Source organism: Danio rerio, chromosome 9 (assembly GCF_049306965.1).
Source record: "Danio rerio strain Tuebingen ecotype United States chromosome 9, GRCz12tu, whole genome shotgun sequence".
NCBI lineage: Eukaryota > Metazoa > Chordata > Actinopteri > Cypriniformes > Danionidae > Danio > Danio rerio.
In genome coordinates this window covers 14,396,785-14,414,107 of record NC_133184.1, presented here as the reverse complement: position 1 = coordinate 14,414,107, position 17,323 = coordinate 14,396,785, and the positions used below count along the sequence as shown (strand labels likewise).

General features: G+C 35.0%; 1 protein-coding gene across 4 annotated transcripts in view; it reads left to right on the top strand.

The window, feature by feature from the left end:
• The window catches only part of abcb6b (ATP binding cassette subfamily B member 6 (LAN blood group) b), a 143,054-nt gene that overhangs the window by 99,792 nt on the left and 25,939 nt on the right, over positions 1-17,323 (top strand). For all 4 annotated transcript variants that reach the window (XR_012385227.1, XM_073912547.1, XM_073912546.1 and 1 more), the window contains 3 exons: positions 14,274-14,448; positions 16,335-16,447; positions 16,528-16,622. Coding sequence is in view for 3 of the 4 variants with exons in the window: in XM_073912547.1 (XP_073768648.1) it covers positions 14,274-14,448; positions 16,335-16,447; positions 16,528-16,622 (383 nt within the window). In the remaining variant the exon portion in view is untranslated. The remainder of the gene's footprint in view (positions 1-14,273; positions 14,449-16,334; positions 16,448-16,527; positions 16,623-17,323) is intronic.

Genomic DNA, 17,323 nt, shown 5'->3' with positions numbered 1-17,323 from the left:
TAAATGATTCAATAAATACTGTACCGTGCTATTCATACCGAGGTATTACTGTATCGTGAAATTTTGATACCGTTACATCCCTATACAGATTCTAAAGTTTCATATCATAATATTATTTATTGTTTCATATAGGAAGGCTCATGCTGTTGTGTCCTCTGGACTGTTTGCAGAGACTATGCGATTAAAATATTGTTATATATAATGTTCAGTTTCATTTCACAGGCCAATTTTTTGCTTCATAATAAAACTTATATATTTAAAACTCAATTTATGGTCAGAAGCTGTATAATTTTATTTTATTTAATTTTTTGTATTTTCTAAATGCTTAACTTTTAAAAACGGTCTTTCTAAAGGAGCTATTGACATGAAATTGAACCAGATTTTGGTCAAAACCTTTCTTTTTTTTTCACAAACTTCAACCGTGTAAATATCTTGATGGTTCTGTGGGTCCCATCTATCAAATATGATCTTTAATTTGTTTTTTTCTATTAGATCCAAGTCAGGTAATTAGCTGGGCCATTCTACAACTTGGCTTTCTTTTTCGTGGCTGTGTTTTTTCGATTATTGTCTTGTTGAAATGTCCACCCTGGCTTCATTTTTATCATCCCAATATTTTAGACATTGGACTAAAGCAGCGAATGTTGATTTACAGTGACAAAGGGCAGAGGGTTGCTGAAGAACTACTAAGAGATTTCAGGTCCTTTCTGGGCTATCACTGCCTTTCTTCACGTGTTCAATACTATTTTCCCTGCGTCACTTCGCTTTATTCCCCATAACTTAATTTGTAAACTAATTAGTTTTGTTTTCCTTGCATATATTTACTACTTTGGTTGTTACCAACATCCAAGGAAAAGTCTCAAGTCAATGGCACCTTTAGAAATATGTTTTCTAAAAAAAATGGTGACGTGTTCTGTACTTATTTTCCCAGTTGTATAGTTGAAAATAACCAGAAATGAGTATGTAGAGGTGCGCCGCTCTATCCATGCAGTGGTCGCACATTTTATGTACTTCAAACATGTTTGCATTCCTTAAAGAATTCTGTAAAATATTGCAACTTTGTTCTTAAAAACTTAATTGACTGGAATCTGGACAGAAAAAAAGATTAAGGTAAAAAAGCCACAAAATGAAAATGGAAGTCTGCACATTTAATAGATCTTAATAGATTTATTCCTACCAAAATAAATACAATTATAATTTATATTATTAATAAACAGATAACAGTTAAAATATAAAATCAACTTAAGATTTTTCTTGCCAGAGGTCTGCACTCATTAGACTTTAAGTACTGATATGACTTATTCTGATCACTGAGTTCTGATGCAAACAGGAAGATGGTGATATGAGAAGAAATCTGTTGTAGGGACACTACAATCTAATATTTTGTTTCTGAAGTAAATACTTATTATTATTATTATTACTATTATTACTATTATTATTGTTTGATTTCATATAACTGTAGAAGAAAAACAGAGGTAACAGCTTGAACAAGAATTCGTCTGACAAATTAATATTCAAGATATCAGTCAAAGCATACAGACACGCACACTCTTAGTGAGAAACATCTGTTGGCCGTTCCTCATGCTTGTTTTCTCAGGTAATCGTTTTGACGGAAATAATGGATCAACACTTGAATCCTGAGGCCTTTGATGCCGTGGATTCCTCAAGGCTGTTTTCATTTTGCTCTTGGTCACTATTCGACCTTTTCCATTAAGCATTGACGCCCTCATGTCTGTAAGATCTACACGCGAGTCATGAATCCATTCTGTCAGACGAGGCGAGGGGAAAATATGACTCAGAAATTTCAGCTATTCCTCATCGAGTTCACAGCTGAACGAGTGTTGCTTTATGAACACTGTCACTGAAATAAACGCACAAGTGCATTCCGTCTCTCTGAGTTTCCTGAATCGTTAGACAAACAAATTGTTGAAATGCATGCAAGATGCAGAGAGTAAATAACTTGGGTAGGTTCAAAGCAGGGGGAAAGGAAAAGATTGTAGTTTGATAATAATGACTAACATGAAAGCTTTGTTAAACGCTGAACATTTTCGAATAAGAAACTTTGAGGGTCGTAAATGCTGCTTTTCAAAGAAATTACAAGCGGCTTTTGATGGTAGAAAATGAAAGTTGTTTGCCAGTGTGTTTTAGGGAGGGTTGGCATGGAGAGCCCGCTGGGACTCATTGATCTTGTAAAGCGATGAGAGCAGGGCAACACAGACACCACACCGTCAGCTGACAGGATTTTTCTCACACACACAAACACACACACACACACACCCAGCAAGTGTATGTCATACATCTATTTGACACACAGAGCTGCTTACCTTAAAAAAAATAATTAAAAAAACTTTAAAATGAAGGTTAATGATTACAGTAAGTTGTGTTCTAAAACACTTTCAGAAAACTTTTATTAGTTTTGATTTGAATATTTTGTGTATTTTTAATTAATTTTTTTTAATCAGGATATCAGTTGAGCTCGAGAATAATTTTACTCAGCAATTAGTTTAACACGTTGAGTCTTCAAATATCTTTGTGCCATCGAAAATAAATTATCTTTGGTGACATTTTGTTTCAGTTTTTGTACTTTTAACTGACACTTATTTCTCTCAGAAGATACTTGGGCTCGTCCGAAATAGTCCACTTCTCGAGTGGGTACTAAATTTGTTGTTATTTTCTTGTTTAATTTTCCTTTTTTTATATACGTATATGTAGTAATAATAATAATAACTTAATTATTATTTAATTAATTAATTAAATAATTCCTTACATTTTATATAGCACTTTTCTGGACACTCAAAGCGTTTTACACATTTGGTGGATTCTCCTCATCTACCACCAGTGTGCAGCACCCACCTGGTTGATGTGTCTGCAGCCATATTGCGCCACACCACACACCAGGGGCTTCATGTATCAATGCTGCGTACGCACAAAAAACTTTGCAGACGCCAGGTTTTACACTCCCGTTTGGATTTACTAACAATTAAATTAACGTGAGTGTGCGTGGGTTCGCGACAACTTCATGTCTGGCGTACATTTATTTCTTGTGTGTGTTTGTTTTATTTCCATTGGCAACTCCTAGAGGCAATTACTTGATTGTTATTTATTTCTAATTGAAAAAATGGGTTTAGTGGCACTATATATATATATATATATATATATATATATATATATATATATATATATATATATATATATATATATATACACACACACATATACATATATACATACATTGATTTATTTATTTATTTATTTATTTATTTTATTTTATTTTTTTTTACCAATTTTGTGATTTAGAACAAATAAAAGCATTTGCAATTGTATACTATGGCAATGGCAGTGTTGGCCTTATTAGAGGACATTGTCAATGGTCGAATGCGAAGGCTCCAAGGTGGCAGGGTGCACAATGTGTGGTTTCTTGGTGAGTGATGTATTTAAAGATATTATTCTAGCTAAGTTTTAATATTTTTTTTATTTTATTGAGCGTTGCTATTTAACTGCATATCAGGAGACCGCAGTTATCTATTAAAGACAAGGCTGTTAACAACCCATGAACTGACCAAGAGCACAGATATAATGATGCCCATTATCGCACTCAGTCAGTTGTAGAGCAGGCGATTGTTCCTCTAATACATCTGTGTCTCCCACAGACACAGATACTACTCCAGACACAGATACTACTCCAGACAGTAAAGTGTCGCCCACAATTAAGGCAACTCTCTCTGCAAAGGGTGTTAGTTCAACATCCCCTGTTCCCCCGCCTGTCCTGTGCACCGTTGTTCTCCTCTTAACCTGCACCTTTACATCAGACCATTTCTTTTTTTTATTTCGTTCACAGTGCAATGTTCATACCCCACTACGTAAACTGCGTCAGCTAAACTGTCCCACTCAATTTTTTTTTCTTTTGTTATTAATTCCAGAGGACAGACTTGCAAATAACAGTTTGTCTCTGGTCTACCTCCAATAAGAGCACCTCCAATTCGCATTCTGTGAAGTTTCTCTTTTTGCTTGCTTTAGCCATTGCATTTTAGTTTGGTTTTGGCAAAGTGGAGTCATTACCTTATTCATACGGGGGAGGGGGCAGGGTGGGGTTTTGTGCTCGTGCATGTTGCGCTCAATTTCACATTAATTCGAATGTACGAAGAGAATATGCGTGGGATTCCGCATACAGTGTTTCATACATCTGATTTTTTTTTACTGCATATACACATTTTAAGCTTTGCTCGTATGCAATGTTTTAGTATTAATTCAAAGCAAGTCTTTGTACATGAGGCCCCAACTTATTGGTTGAGAGTAGACAGATATTACTTGCCTCAATATTAACTATTTATTAGTACTTATAAATTATTATCTAATTTTACATTCCTAATCCTACCCAATCCCCAAACATAACTCCTACCTTAATAACGATTAATGATCTGCTAATTGGTAGTTTATTGACCTAATAGTCTTAATTAATAGTTTGTTAATTACATGAATTGTACATTAAATAAGGTGTGGCCAAAAAATTTGTTTTGAATAAACAACACACCCTTCTCTAAGCACAAGGCTGCTTTAAGCTGTTTGCCACATTATAGTTTGTAATATAAATATTTTTTGTATTGATTCGTTCATTCATTAGCATCTTTTTTTTCAATAATTTTGGTTTGTGACACGATTACAAGTGGTCAGCTTAAAAGTACCACAGCTTCCACATGCAAAGGGTTGCACAATATATCTGCGATAAGTACTGTTTTTTTTAGTATTATCATTATTAGTCTGTTAAAAAAATAGGTTGATATATATTTAAGCCAATACTTACTACTTAATACTATATACTATATACAATACCAACTATATATTATTTCTGCTGGTTTTAAAATAGTTTATCAGCTTTCTGTCTCCAAATTGAAACAGTTTCTGATATCAACCATTTTCAAATTCAGATTTTTATATTGGTGCATCTTTAACATTCATAGCGCAATCGCTTTTTGTGTGGAAATGCAAAGTTCAAGGCTCAAGAACTATTAAATGAAGGAACTCATGTTACATGGCTTATGAGTAGGCCCACATGGAATCTGTGGCGCAGATTTCTGCAGATTTTTAACCTATTGAGTCTATTTGTTTTGCTTGTGTAAAAGTGTGTTAGTCAGTTTTTAAATTAATTTCTGTAATATTATTGTGATATAATAATAGTAATATTAAAATGTTTATAAAATTTATTTACAATACAGTTTGTAAGGTCATATTTTCTGTCTTTCAGTAGATGTATTATACAAGAGACTTGCTTTGTTTAACAAATAAGTGGATCTAATAGCATTTGCATTGTAAACATTCAATAAAAGTAAAAAAATATATATATAATAATTTAATATATTAAGTTTTTAGTTATAATACTCTCAAAATCATTGAGCAATAATCCGCAGATTTTTTTACAAACTTTTCCGCAGAAATAGCAAAAAAAAATTCTGCAGGTTCTGTCTGGCCCTACTCATGAGTGAATTCAAAAGACCTGCACAATATCTACAGATTTTATTGAACAACTTTGTTTTGTTGTACTTTTGCTTAAAACGTGTCCCATAATGGATATACAGTATGTTACGGCAGTAGATAATGACTAGGTTAACTCTTTGGACCACGAGCGTTTACACTACAAAATCTAATATATAATGTATCCACTTCTGATCAGATTTGATTTAAAACCAAAATGCAAGAAGTAAATTGGACCTTGATTATAAGTTGTGTTTAAGTTACCTGAGCACTGCCATATGAACTCAACATTACGTCTAGACACTCAGACAGCGCAACAGGCCATATCAGATGTTTGCAAAATGGGAAAAACATGAGCAAAAGTGTGATATGCAAAACATGAAACATGCTAAAATTGAATCCACTTGGTGAGAAGCGTTGTTGTGCATATCCAAGCAGATGTGCGCACAAACCAGGGCTGCAACCGTTTACTTGAAAGACAGCAAAAAGGCTGGGAGGGAACTACCCATGTGCGCTTAACCTGGACCAAATGTACGCAAAACATCTTGTTTACACGAACATCCACATGTTGCTCTGTTTAACACTTCACAGGATTGTTATAGACTCCAGTCTCTTTTCCTTAGCACTCCACTATGTCAGACGTAACATCAATGAATTACAGTGCCTCAGAAATACAGGGGTTCAGCAGGGGCAAAGGGTCGTCTCCTTTTCCAATCTTTGTTTCCATCTTCAGTTTTTTTTTGCTGTATTTCATGTTATTGTGTTACATGAAAATAAGACAATGCCACGGTCCAAAAAAATGTTCAAAAGAAAAATCATCAAACTGGAAAACGTCTCTGGCGACCACTTGCCTTCCGTAATCAACCACAACCGAATCAATAACTTTGTTTTATGAAGTGTTCCATATAGTTGAGCATGACAGAAGCCCTGTTGGATCCCAGCAGGAAGGGTCATCAAAATGTTACTGCTTCAACAGTAAAAATAGATGAATGGTTTTCTGTCAGTGGAGCTGGATTCTAGTACTGTAAATCAAGCAGGGTTTTTGAAAGGATTGGTAATACATGTTTAAAGGCTGTTTTTGCTCATTAAACTTTTACACTTAAAAGGCATGAATAGTCCTTTTGAGAAATATGTTTGATGAACACATCAAATGAAGATGCAAGATTTTTCAGTAGTCAAATAATCAAACTCAACATGGAGTACTGCCACCCTTTTGTGTTAGTTTTACTAATTGTGGCTGCTTGAAAACTGAACTACACTGTTGCAATGTACTATGATCTTCTTTGAGACGCTGCTTTGACACAATTTACATTGTAAAAGCACTATACAAATAAAGGTGAATATTCATTGAATTGAATTCTCATGAACAGAGATAAGCAATGATGGGTGGCACGGTGGCTCAGTGATTAGTACTGTCGCCTTACAACAAGAAGGTCGCTGGTTTGAGTCCTGGCTGGGCCAGTTGGCATTTTTTGAGTGGAGTTTGCATGTTCTCCCCGTTAACGCGTGGGCTTCCTCTGGGTGCTCCAGTTTCCCCCACAGTCCAAAGACATGCTCTATAGAGGAATTATTAACCTACATCACAAATAATGTCACACGGGTTCCCGGTTGCAAAAAGAGACTGGTTGCAATAGCAAACATGTCATGTTGTATGATGGGATGCCAAATTTGTAATAAAAACATAGCTTTTACCGTAAACCACACTGCTTTTAATGCCAATGCAGAGATTTTTGGATAAAAGGGAACTGAATGAGTAACTACCTAATTAAAAATCAGGTAAATATCAGGTAAGTTCGGGCTATGCTGCATCATACACGTTACTCGTTTTTGATTGCAGCAAAAACAGTTAAATATGGTTAATAAAACTGCAAACACTGAATGTTAAGAATAAAAATGTAAGAGTGTCAGTTCAAATACCCTGCCGTACAGGTGCAGTTCGCTGTCAGAATGCAGTTGTTTTGCTTGTTGATTTGCTTGTGGCCTTGTATAGCTCCGTCTTTTTTCCTTGTCTTTGGCTATGGCATAACCTTGTTTTTTAGCACTACATAGTTTTGAATCTGGTAATCATGGAATATTATTTATTGCACTTGACCACACAGCAAAATTGCAGGCATCCAAAGACTTGTAGACTTTTAACTCTCTTGTAAAACACTTGGAGTTTCAATGAGATAGTTGTATATTTTGGGCTGGATGCTAGGCCATTTCGTCTTATCCAATATCCATTGGGAAGGTGCTATTGCAAATGGACCTGTCAGACGAACGCTGTTCACTTTAACGTTAATTTTGTCGAATAACTGTGCTTATCACTGGGTGACAAGCTGTATTAATACACTGAAAGCATTATGTAAATAATCTATAATCAATATAACCTATTACTAAGACAACAACAAACTCTCTACCGCATCGGATGATATTCCTTTACTGTACATGCTAGCGCTCTCGTTTTTTTCCTTCAACCTCACTACGCGCGTATCCTAAATGTTTAGAAACACTGTAATTTGTATATACTGTATAGAGTAAGTGAATTAGCTGGCCTTTGTATAGTGTGAATGTGAGAGTGTATGGGTTTTTCCCAGTGTTGGGTAAAGGCTGGAAGGGCATCCACTCTGTAAAACCCATGGTGGAATAGTTGGCAGTTTATTACACTGTGGGGACTCCTGATAAATAAGAGACAAAGCCTATGGAAAATGAATAAATGAATGAATCAGCAATGACATTGTGTATAAGATATACCTAATGCACCAACTACATTTCATGCTACTTTCTGCATTGCATGGACCAATAATCGGCTCGACTATAGCCAAGACAACACTGCAGCTTAATCGGTTTCACTGAAAAAGTCAAATGATCACTAAACAGAGCTTACTGAGTTAGTTACAGAGCTCTCCAACAGAAACCACAAATGAAACTAGTGCGTCCACGTCCTGATGCTGGCTAAGCTGCTTAGCCACCATGCCTAAAACTGGAACTAATCTAACTAAAAACTAAGCACACAAAATTTGTAAACCCAATTCAATATGTTATGGAAAAGTATTATATAATTTTAATAAACAAGGGTTTGAGGAACATTAAGTTGAATTATTATTATTATTATTTTTTTTTTTACAATTTGCTTTTTTACAATTGTTATTGTAAGTTTGAATTTAGGCAAGACAAGTTCATTTATGTAGCACATTTCATACACAGTGGCAATTTAAAAGGCTTTACATAAACAAGAATATAAAAGACAAGTATAAGATTTTTTTTTTGAAAAATTAAGCAAGGTATTTGATAACTCTATTTTTCTGCAGACAATCAAAATCACAATTCTGCAAACAAATCATAAAGGGGCTTATTATATATATATATATATATATATATATATATATATATATATATATATATATATATATATATATATATATATATATATATATATATATATATATATACTGTTTTCCAGCTAAATTCTTCCAGAAGATACAAAATACTATAGGAACTATTTGGAATATTTTCTTGCTCTGTTAAACTTTACTCAAGAAATATTTTTAAAAGAATGAGAATTTGACGGGGGTTAATCATTTTCAATGTATGTGTTCTTGGGAGTTCATATATTTGATACCTATATTTAAGTTAAATATATAGATAGTGACGTTGTGACAGCTATGCTCCTACTGTGAATAAGCATCACAATTGTTTTTTAAAAATTGAGTTCTTCTGTATAAATGTATTAATTATTGGAGGTGTCGTTACCAGCATAAAAATAAAACGGTTAGTAGTAATTGATACGGTTTACTTGATTTTCTCGATTATGTTTTTTTTTTATTCTTTTTTTCACAAAATGATTGGAAATACTGTTGAAAAGACCGGAAACCAGAGTGAAAGTGCCGTCTCTTAGGATAAAAGTTGTATTGTGAAGGGACAGATGCTACACTCCCATAAAGACCTGGGAAGCCATTTGTGTTTCACATGGCTGCAGTAAGCCCTCTCTCACCCAGCCCAGTCTGATGTTAATTAGTTCATAAATTAAGGACATTGACTTTTTTTAAGAGCCCAATGAATGGCTAGAAAGAATGGAAAGATGGTGAATTAAGCGAACTAGAAAACAGGCAAAAAATAAACAAAAGAAAAAAACAAAAAAGCTAACTTCAAAGGGGATCTAATTCGTCAGGCGTTTGAAGTGAAAACACTGAGGCTGGTTCCACTCGCCACATGGATTAATGGTCGACTGAACAGCCAGAGCCCCACACACTTGCCTCTGTTATTATCAGTGCTTTCAGAATGGGGGCTTTTCTTTAATGTGATCTAACAATAATTTGAGTTTCCTTGTTGTGGGTAACATTACAGTCTGCTTTTCTTACTGCAGCTATTGTAATTCTGTTTGGACGTCAGTGAGATTCGTTGGGTCAGTTTCTTGAGCTGAGTGCAGAGGAAAACAAACTGTATGTACCAGAGTTGAAAACTATGTAGACACAAAATATAGTCAACAGGTCATTGGGCTAATTTATTCATCCATTTATCAAAATGTTGCATCACGTTATAGTGATTGAGTGTGCTTGAATTTTAGAATTAGGTAGAATTTCTTGAATTTCACCAATTAAGCCCTATGTGTGTCTACTCACTCTAAAGTCATACGTGTTGCCAATACTAAGCAGACCTTCAGACCTACGTGGGACCTATGTGGGTTTACTCATGTGAGACTTGCATGGGTTTTCCTTTTAGAGACCTGTGGGCTTGCGAATGTGGGACCTAAGGGAGTTTCTCCATGTTGTGCCTATTTGGTTGTGCACACGTTGGACCATTCTGGGTTTGATTGTGTTAGCCCATGTCTAAACTGTGTTCAACCCATGTTGGGACCCTTGTGTGTTGCCCACATTGAGCCTACCTTGGTTTCCCACATGGGATCTACATTTTACAACAAATTAGGCCCCTATGCGTTTACCCACTCATATGATATGTGTTGCCTATATTGAGCCACCTTGGTTTGTCTATGTAAGACCTACATGTGTTCACCCATATGTGAGCTACATGAGTTTGCCCATGTGAAATCTACATGTGTTTGCCAATGTGGGACCTGTTTGGGTCTGCCCATGTGCTGCCTACAGGGGATTGATTTGGTTTTCCCATGTCTAACCTGTGTTCAACCCATGTGAGACCCTTGTGTGTTGAGCTTACATGGGATGTACATTATGGAACCAATTAGGCTCAATGTGTATATTCACTCTTAAGCCATATGTATTGCCCATATTAATCTCACACGGGTTTGCCCATGTACGACCTATATGGGATTATCTGCATTTTCCCATGGCTAACCTGTGTTTGACCCTTCTGGGACTATAATGATGGATCCATATTGAGCACACATGGGATCTACATGGTAGAACCAATTAGGCTGCTTATGTGTTTACTCACATTGAAGCAATGTGTTTTGCCATTATTGAGCCCACCTGAGTTTGATCTAACCTGGGTTTTCCATGTGGGGCTTATATGGGATTGATTGCATTTGCCCATGTCGAACCTGTGTTTAACCCATGTGCGACTTCTGTGTGTTGTCTATTATGAGCCTACCTTGGTTGCCCACGTCATCTGCATTGTAGAATTAATTATGCTCTGTGTGTTTACCTACTCTGAAGCTTATGTGTTGCCCACATTGAGCCCACCTGGGTTTGCCCATGTGGGACATACATAGGTTTTGCTAAATCAGAAATTGTAATCTTAATATCAGTCAGATTTATTTATTTTTTTGCCCCAATTCACACACCCCAAATTCCAATGATTCTAATTTTAAATGTGTTTGTTTGTTTGTTTGTTTGTTTGTTTGTTTGTTTGTTTGAAGTGTAGTTGGTCTCTTCTGTAAATTTTAATAACTAAAAATCTTCTAAAATTGCTCATTCCTCTAAAAAACAAGCCTAGGTTTATTACATACACTAGTAATATTGTGTGAAATTCTCAGTGGAAAGAGTACTGAAAAACATACTTGGGTAAAAGTACTATTATCTGCCCAAAAATGTAGTGCTAGTAGAGTAAAAGTATCTTTTGTAAATATTACTCAAAGAATGAGTAAAAAGTTGACCTTTCAAAAGTACTCAACAGTAGTGAGTAAAGAGTATTATACTGTGATAGGTTGATGCGTTTACGTGCAGTTTTTGAAGGATGTGTAAACGTAACATTCTCTAGTGCATTCTGTTACCTTCCATTATTCATTCGTTCCTTCCATTGTTTGTTTGTTCTGTCCTTCCTTAATCCATTAGTTTGTTAATTTTTTCCTTAATTTTTTCCTTTGTTCCTCTCTTCGTTTGTTCACTCATTATTTTGTTCCTTCGTTTGGTCATTTGTTCATTCATTTGTTCCTTTGTTCCTTCCTTAGTTTGTTAAGTCTTCCTTGAATACTTTCTTCATTCATTTGGTCCTTCCTTCCTTCATTAGTTCGGTCATTCCTTCCTTCATTCGGTCCTTTGTTCATTCATTCATTCGTTCATTCATTCATTCATTTGTTCGTTCGTCTCTTCCTTGCTTCTTTTGTTCAGTTCTCCCTTGAATCCTTCCTTCCATTCCTTGTTCGCCCCTTTCTTCATTCCGCCCTTCCTTTCATTCTTCTTTCGTTCTAAGGGGGAGTAAAAGTACATATTTTTAAAACTACTTACTAAATTACAATTTCGTAGAAAAACTACTCAATTACAGTAATTGGAGTATTTGTAGTTCGTTACTTTACATCATTGGAAATTCTCTTATATTTGGATCTTGTGGGCTGTTATGTTTATGGCTCTTGTGGACCATTAGAGCACAGAAAGCATGTTAGATGTTATCATAAGTTCTTGCCCTCACTATCAGTCTGAGACGGTCATTGTCACAAGTTCAAATCTGTTTGGATAATCTCATTTAATTGAATATCGATTTGTGTGGACTGTTTTTTTTTCATATTCGTTTTTAAAAAAATTCGTCACATCAAGAAACCTTGCACACTGAGCCCGATGCAAATTAATTTATTATGAAAAAACAAACATTTCAGAGTCCGTTTAAGCAGTGATGTGTTCTCCTCTTTTCTCCAAAGTAGAAAGTTATAGACGATACATATTTTGTTCATCCAATACTGCATAGAGAGGAAGGAGAGTTCAGCTCATTATCAAAAAGCTATGCTGGATTATCCAGAAGTTTATTTCAGAAAATCAGTGGAATTTTTATATATTACGTGTGATACTCAACATAGGAATTCTGTATTTACAGGTAGCTTTTCACTTGTACAGTGGCTCTGAACTGTCAAAACACATTTGAAAGGGCTTTTTTTTTTTATTTGAAAAGTGGGAAAATTTTCGAAAAATTATGACAGAAAAGTTTCGGAATCAGTTTGTCAATACAATTCCCACACCGTGAGGTCGAGTTAATTTTTTTAACATGTGAAAATTACTGACAAAACGTTCGGATTCAGTGTGCAATAACCTTTAGTCTACACATTGCTGGTCTTCAGATAAGAGGCATAAAATAATGATTAGTCTTTATAATAATTATGGTCAAACACCCTATTTCCTGGCCTATTTCATGTGATTCTGTTTGTCTTAACTTTTTACAAATTCTACCACTTGAAATGACTAAGAATGGTCTGCAATGGTCTGTAAGATATTTTAAACATTGATCCAGGCTGTAGGGCTTGTGGTGGCTTTGGGCTTGTACAAAAAAAAAAAAACCTTGATGTGAAGAATGGGAGATGGAAACACATTTGCTGAACATTACATCCACATAACTCCATTATGCTTTCCTTTTTTGCTGTTGCATCTAGGTTACCAATGCTACAGTCAGCTGCTCTAGCAACTTGATGGAAATGCACCTAATTCACATTTGGGATTTTTTCTTTTTTTGCAAACTTTGAAAAAATGTGCTTCACATTAGGATGGAAACCCAGCTCATGTTGCACGTTATGGTTGTAAATTTGTTAGGATACAAAAAGCTCAAGAGCAAACATTGGTTTGTTTCTTGCCTCTGCCAAAACAAACTGAACCTAATATGTATTTTCATGACTAAAGCAGAAACATACCAGACTGGTATTTCAGATGGCTCCAGATGGAAATGGTGTTAGAGCGTCTCTGCAGCGGGACTCTTGATATATTGCTAAAAGGGGGGCAGCTTAGCACGGCCTTAAAATTTGTGCCCATTCCAGACCTACTTTGTCTTGTCTCTGATTCTCTTTATACTGTTCGAAACCCTTGATGTGAGCTGGCACTGCCTCACAGAGTTTGCCAGGCTTTGGATCTCGGCAGGGGTCTATCGCCGCACCCCTCCCAATAACAGGCAGCATGTGAAGATTGTCACCCTGCTTTATAATTGGTGTTTCAGATCTTCAGAGCTTGGGACCATTTCATAGCCCATCAGCACCTGGCTCCTTGGCTTTCAAAGGCAGTGGAGACCTCCAAACCCTCAGGTGGTGAAATACTTTAAAGTTCGATGCCCACCTGTCCACGGTTCACCTGTTGTTTTATTGTGGCGCTAAGCAGAGATGGATATACTTTGTGTGAAGTTAAAGAATAGTACATGGCATAATTACTAACCAAAATGTCTCAATCAAGTGCAAGTTGACCCCCCCTCCCCCCTCTTTATTTTTATTTTAATTTTTTTTTAACAGTACCTTAACATGAACTTAGAGGCTTTGATCTAGGAATGTGTTGGATTATGTAAAGTAACTACATGGCTTAAAGGTAGCTTTAGGTATATCACTGTACCTAGTAAATTTAAGATCATGTAAAAAGTCTGTAAAGTCCTACCCATTTGTGAATAAAACATACATAACAGATTGTAACTGGTTTGTATACCTTTCTTGTTTATTTTCATGCGTACAGGTGAGGCAGAACTCCCTGCGATCCTACATTGGTGTAGTTCCTCAGGACACAGTTCTGTTCAATGACAACATCCGTGAAAACATTCGCTATGGACGCATCTCTGCAAGTGATCAAGAAGTAGAGGAGGCTGCAGTGGCTGCTGATATCCATGACAAGATATTATCCCTTCCAGACGGTATAGGACTGCTGAATTTTCATAACTAGATTTTGGGACTGTTTACTTGACAACATTTTTATCCAAAAATGGGAGACTTTTTATGCGTATTGCCTGTTCATATACAGTTGAAGTCAGAATTATTAGCCCCCTTTCAACAGAGCATGACATTTTTAGTGTATGTCTGATATGTTTTCTTCTGGAGAAAGTCTTAATTGTTTAATCACGGCTAGAATAAAAGCAGTTTTTATTTTTATTTTTTTTAATATTTAGAAATTTTTAAATACCTTTTTAAGGTCAAAATTATTAGCAACTTTAAGCTATATATATTTTTTCGAGAGTCTACAGAACAAACCATCATCATACAATAACTTGCCGAATTACCCTAACCTGCCTAGGTAACCTAATTAACCGAGTTAAGCCTTTAAATGTCACTTTAAGCTGTATAGAAGTGGCTTGATAATATCTAGTAAAATCATGTGCTATCATCATGGCAACGATAAAATAAATCAGTTACTAAAAATAAGTTACTAAACCTATTACATTGAGAAATTTGTTAAAAAAAATCTCTCCATTAAACAGAAAATGGGGTAAAAAATAAACAAGGGGGCTTATAGTTCTGACTTCAACTGTACATGACAACAAAGTATTACTGATAATACAAGCAGGAAATCTGAATATGGGTTTTAAGGTGGACGTTTTGGAAAATGCCACCATTGTCATGTCAATTTAAGAGCCTTATAAACCAATGATGACATGCATGTGCATAGTACTTGTTTAGGGTGGTGTACAGTAGATTAAAGGCAACAGCAAATAAACACAAAACAATGGCAAACTATGTGATCATCAACTGCAAGTCATCACTTCCTTACAGTTATTGTTTACTAACAAGGACAAGAAACTGAGGCTACATTTAGGCCCAATATCAATTCTACCCCTTAGCCCTCACCCTTACCCCTCGTTTTGCACGTTCACGTGAAGGGCTTAGGGTGTCCCAATTCTCTTCAACTTGAAGGCGTAGGGCTATGGGGAAGGGGTAGACAATTTCCCAAAATACACGAGCTGCGCTGCACCCGGAAGTAAGGAGATGCACAAAAATGTGTGTGTGTGTGTGTGTGTGTGTGTGTGTGTGTGTGTGTGTGTGTGTGTGTGTGTGTGTATACATAAACTACATAAAGTTGAAGTCGTAATTATTAGAATTTTCTGTTTAACAGAGAAGATTTTTTACATTTATTTTATCTTTGCCTTGATGACAGTACATAATATTTTACTAGATAGTTTTCAAGACACTTCTATACAGCTTAAAGTGACGTTTAAAGGCTTAACTAGGTTAATTAGGTGAACTAGGCAGGCTAGGGTAATTAGGCAAGTTATTGTGTAGTGATGGTTATATATATATATATATATATATATATATATATATATATATATATATATATATATATATATATTTATATATATATATATATATATATATATATATATATATATATATATATATATATATATATATATATATATATATATATATATATATTTATATAGCTTAAAGGGGCTAATAATTTTGACCTTAAAATGTTTTTAAAAAAATTTAAAATTGCTTCTATTCTAGCCAAAATAAAACAAATTCAAATAAAACAGTTGACCTTCTCAACTGAAGAAATATTATATAATATTAAAGAAGAAAAAATATTATCAGACATACTGTGAAAATTTCCTTGCTTTGTTAAAGTATAATTTTATGTAAAATATTAAAAAATAAATAAATCCAAAGGGGGGCTAATAATTCTGACTTCAACTGTATATATTTTGAACAGTAGGTAATGATTACTCAAAGTTTTGAAGGAACAATGCATGTAGTATGACAATAACATGTGGTGACATTTGTCTCTGTATCATTATTGCAGGATATGATACAGAGGTGGGTGAGAGGGGTCTGAAGTTGAGTGGGGGAGAGAAACAGAGAGTGGCAATTGCCCGCACAATCCTGAAATCGCCACGAATTATTTTGCTTGATGAAGTAAGCAAATGTTTTCCTAAAAGTTGATAATTTATGATGTTGGTATGTATTAAAGCCTGCAACTGGAATTTTACTTTCAGGCCACATCTGCTTTAGACAGTCAAACAGAGCGCAACATTCAGGCTTCTCTTGCTAAGGTGTGTGCCAACCACACCACTCTCGTCGTCGCACATAGGTAAGTCTGCTTAATCCATTAACAGAATTGCTAATTCAACTAGAAGAGATAGTTGCCCTCCAAAGTAAGAATTCTGTTATCATTTACTCATCCTCAACTTTTACAAAACATATTTGAGTTTCTTCTGTTGAACACAAAGGTAGAAATACTGAAAAATGTTGGAAATAAGCTGTCATGACTATTTTTTGTTCCCACTATAGATATCAAGGGCTGCTTTTTTCCAACATCCTTTATTATATCTTTCTTTGTATTCAACAGAATGAAGAAATTTATAAACATTTAGAACCACTTGAGTGTGTGTATATGGTAAGGATATCTTCATATTGGGGTGAACTATTCCTTTAAAACTCATTTTTGTTGAGTGCAAGCCTCTGAAGTTGTTAAACTGTAAATCTTCAGCATTGCGATAACATTAATAATGTAAAACTTAATATTCATGTATATATTTTTAAAATGTACCACAGAACAAAATATACAAAATCTGAAACTCACTCAAATGATTTTCAATAACATCTTTTTTACATCTTCTTTTCTTTCATGAATCTCTGTATATATACTTACAGATGTAAATGTGAAGGTCCAATTTTGTATCATCAGCATTTGTCGTCAACCTCAAGAAAAGAGGAATATCAATTCCAAATTTTAGCTCCATTTTTACAGCAGAAGCAAATGCTATTATTTTGCCTTTGGACTTCATAAAG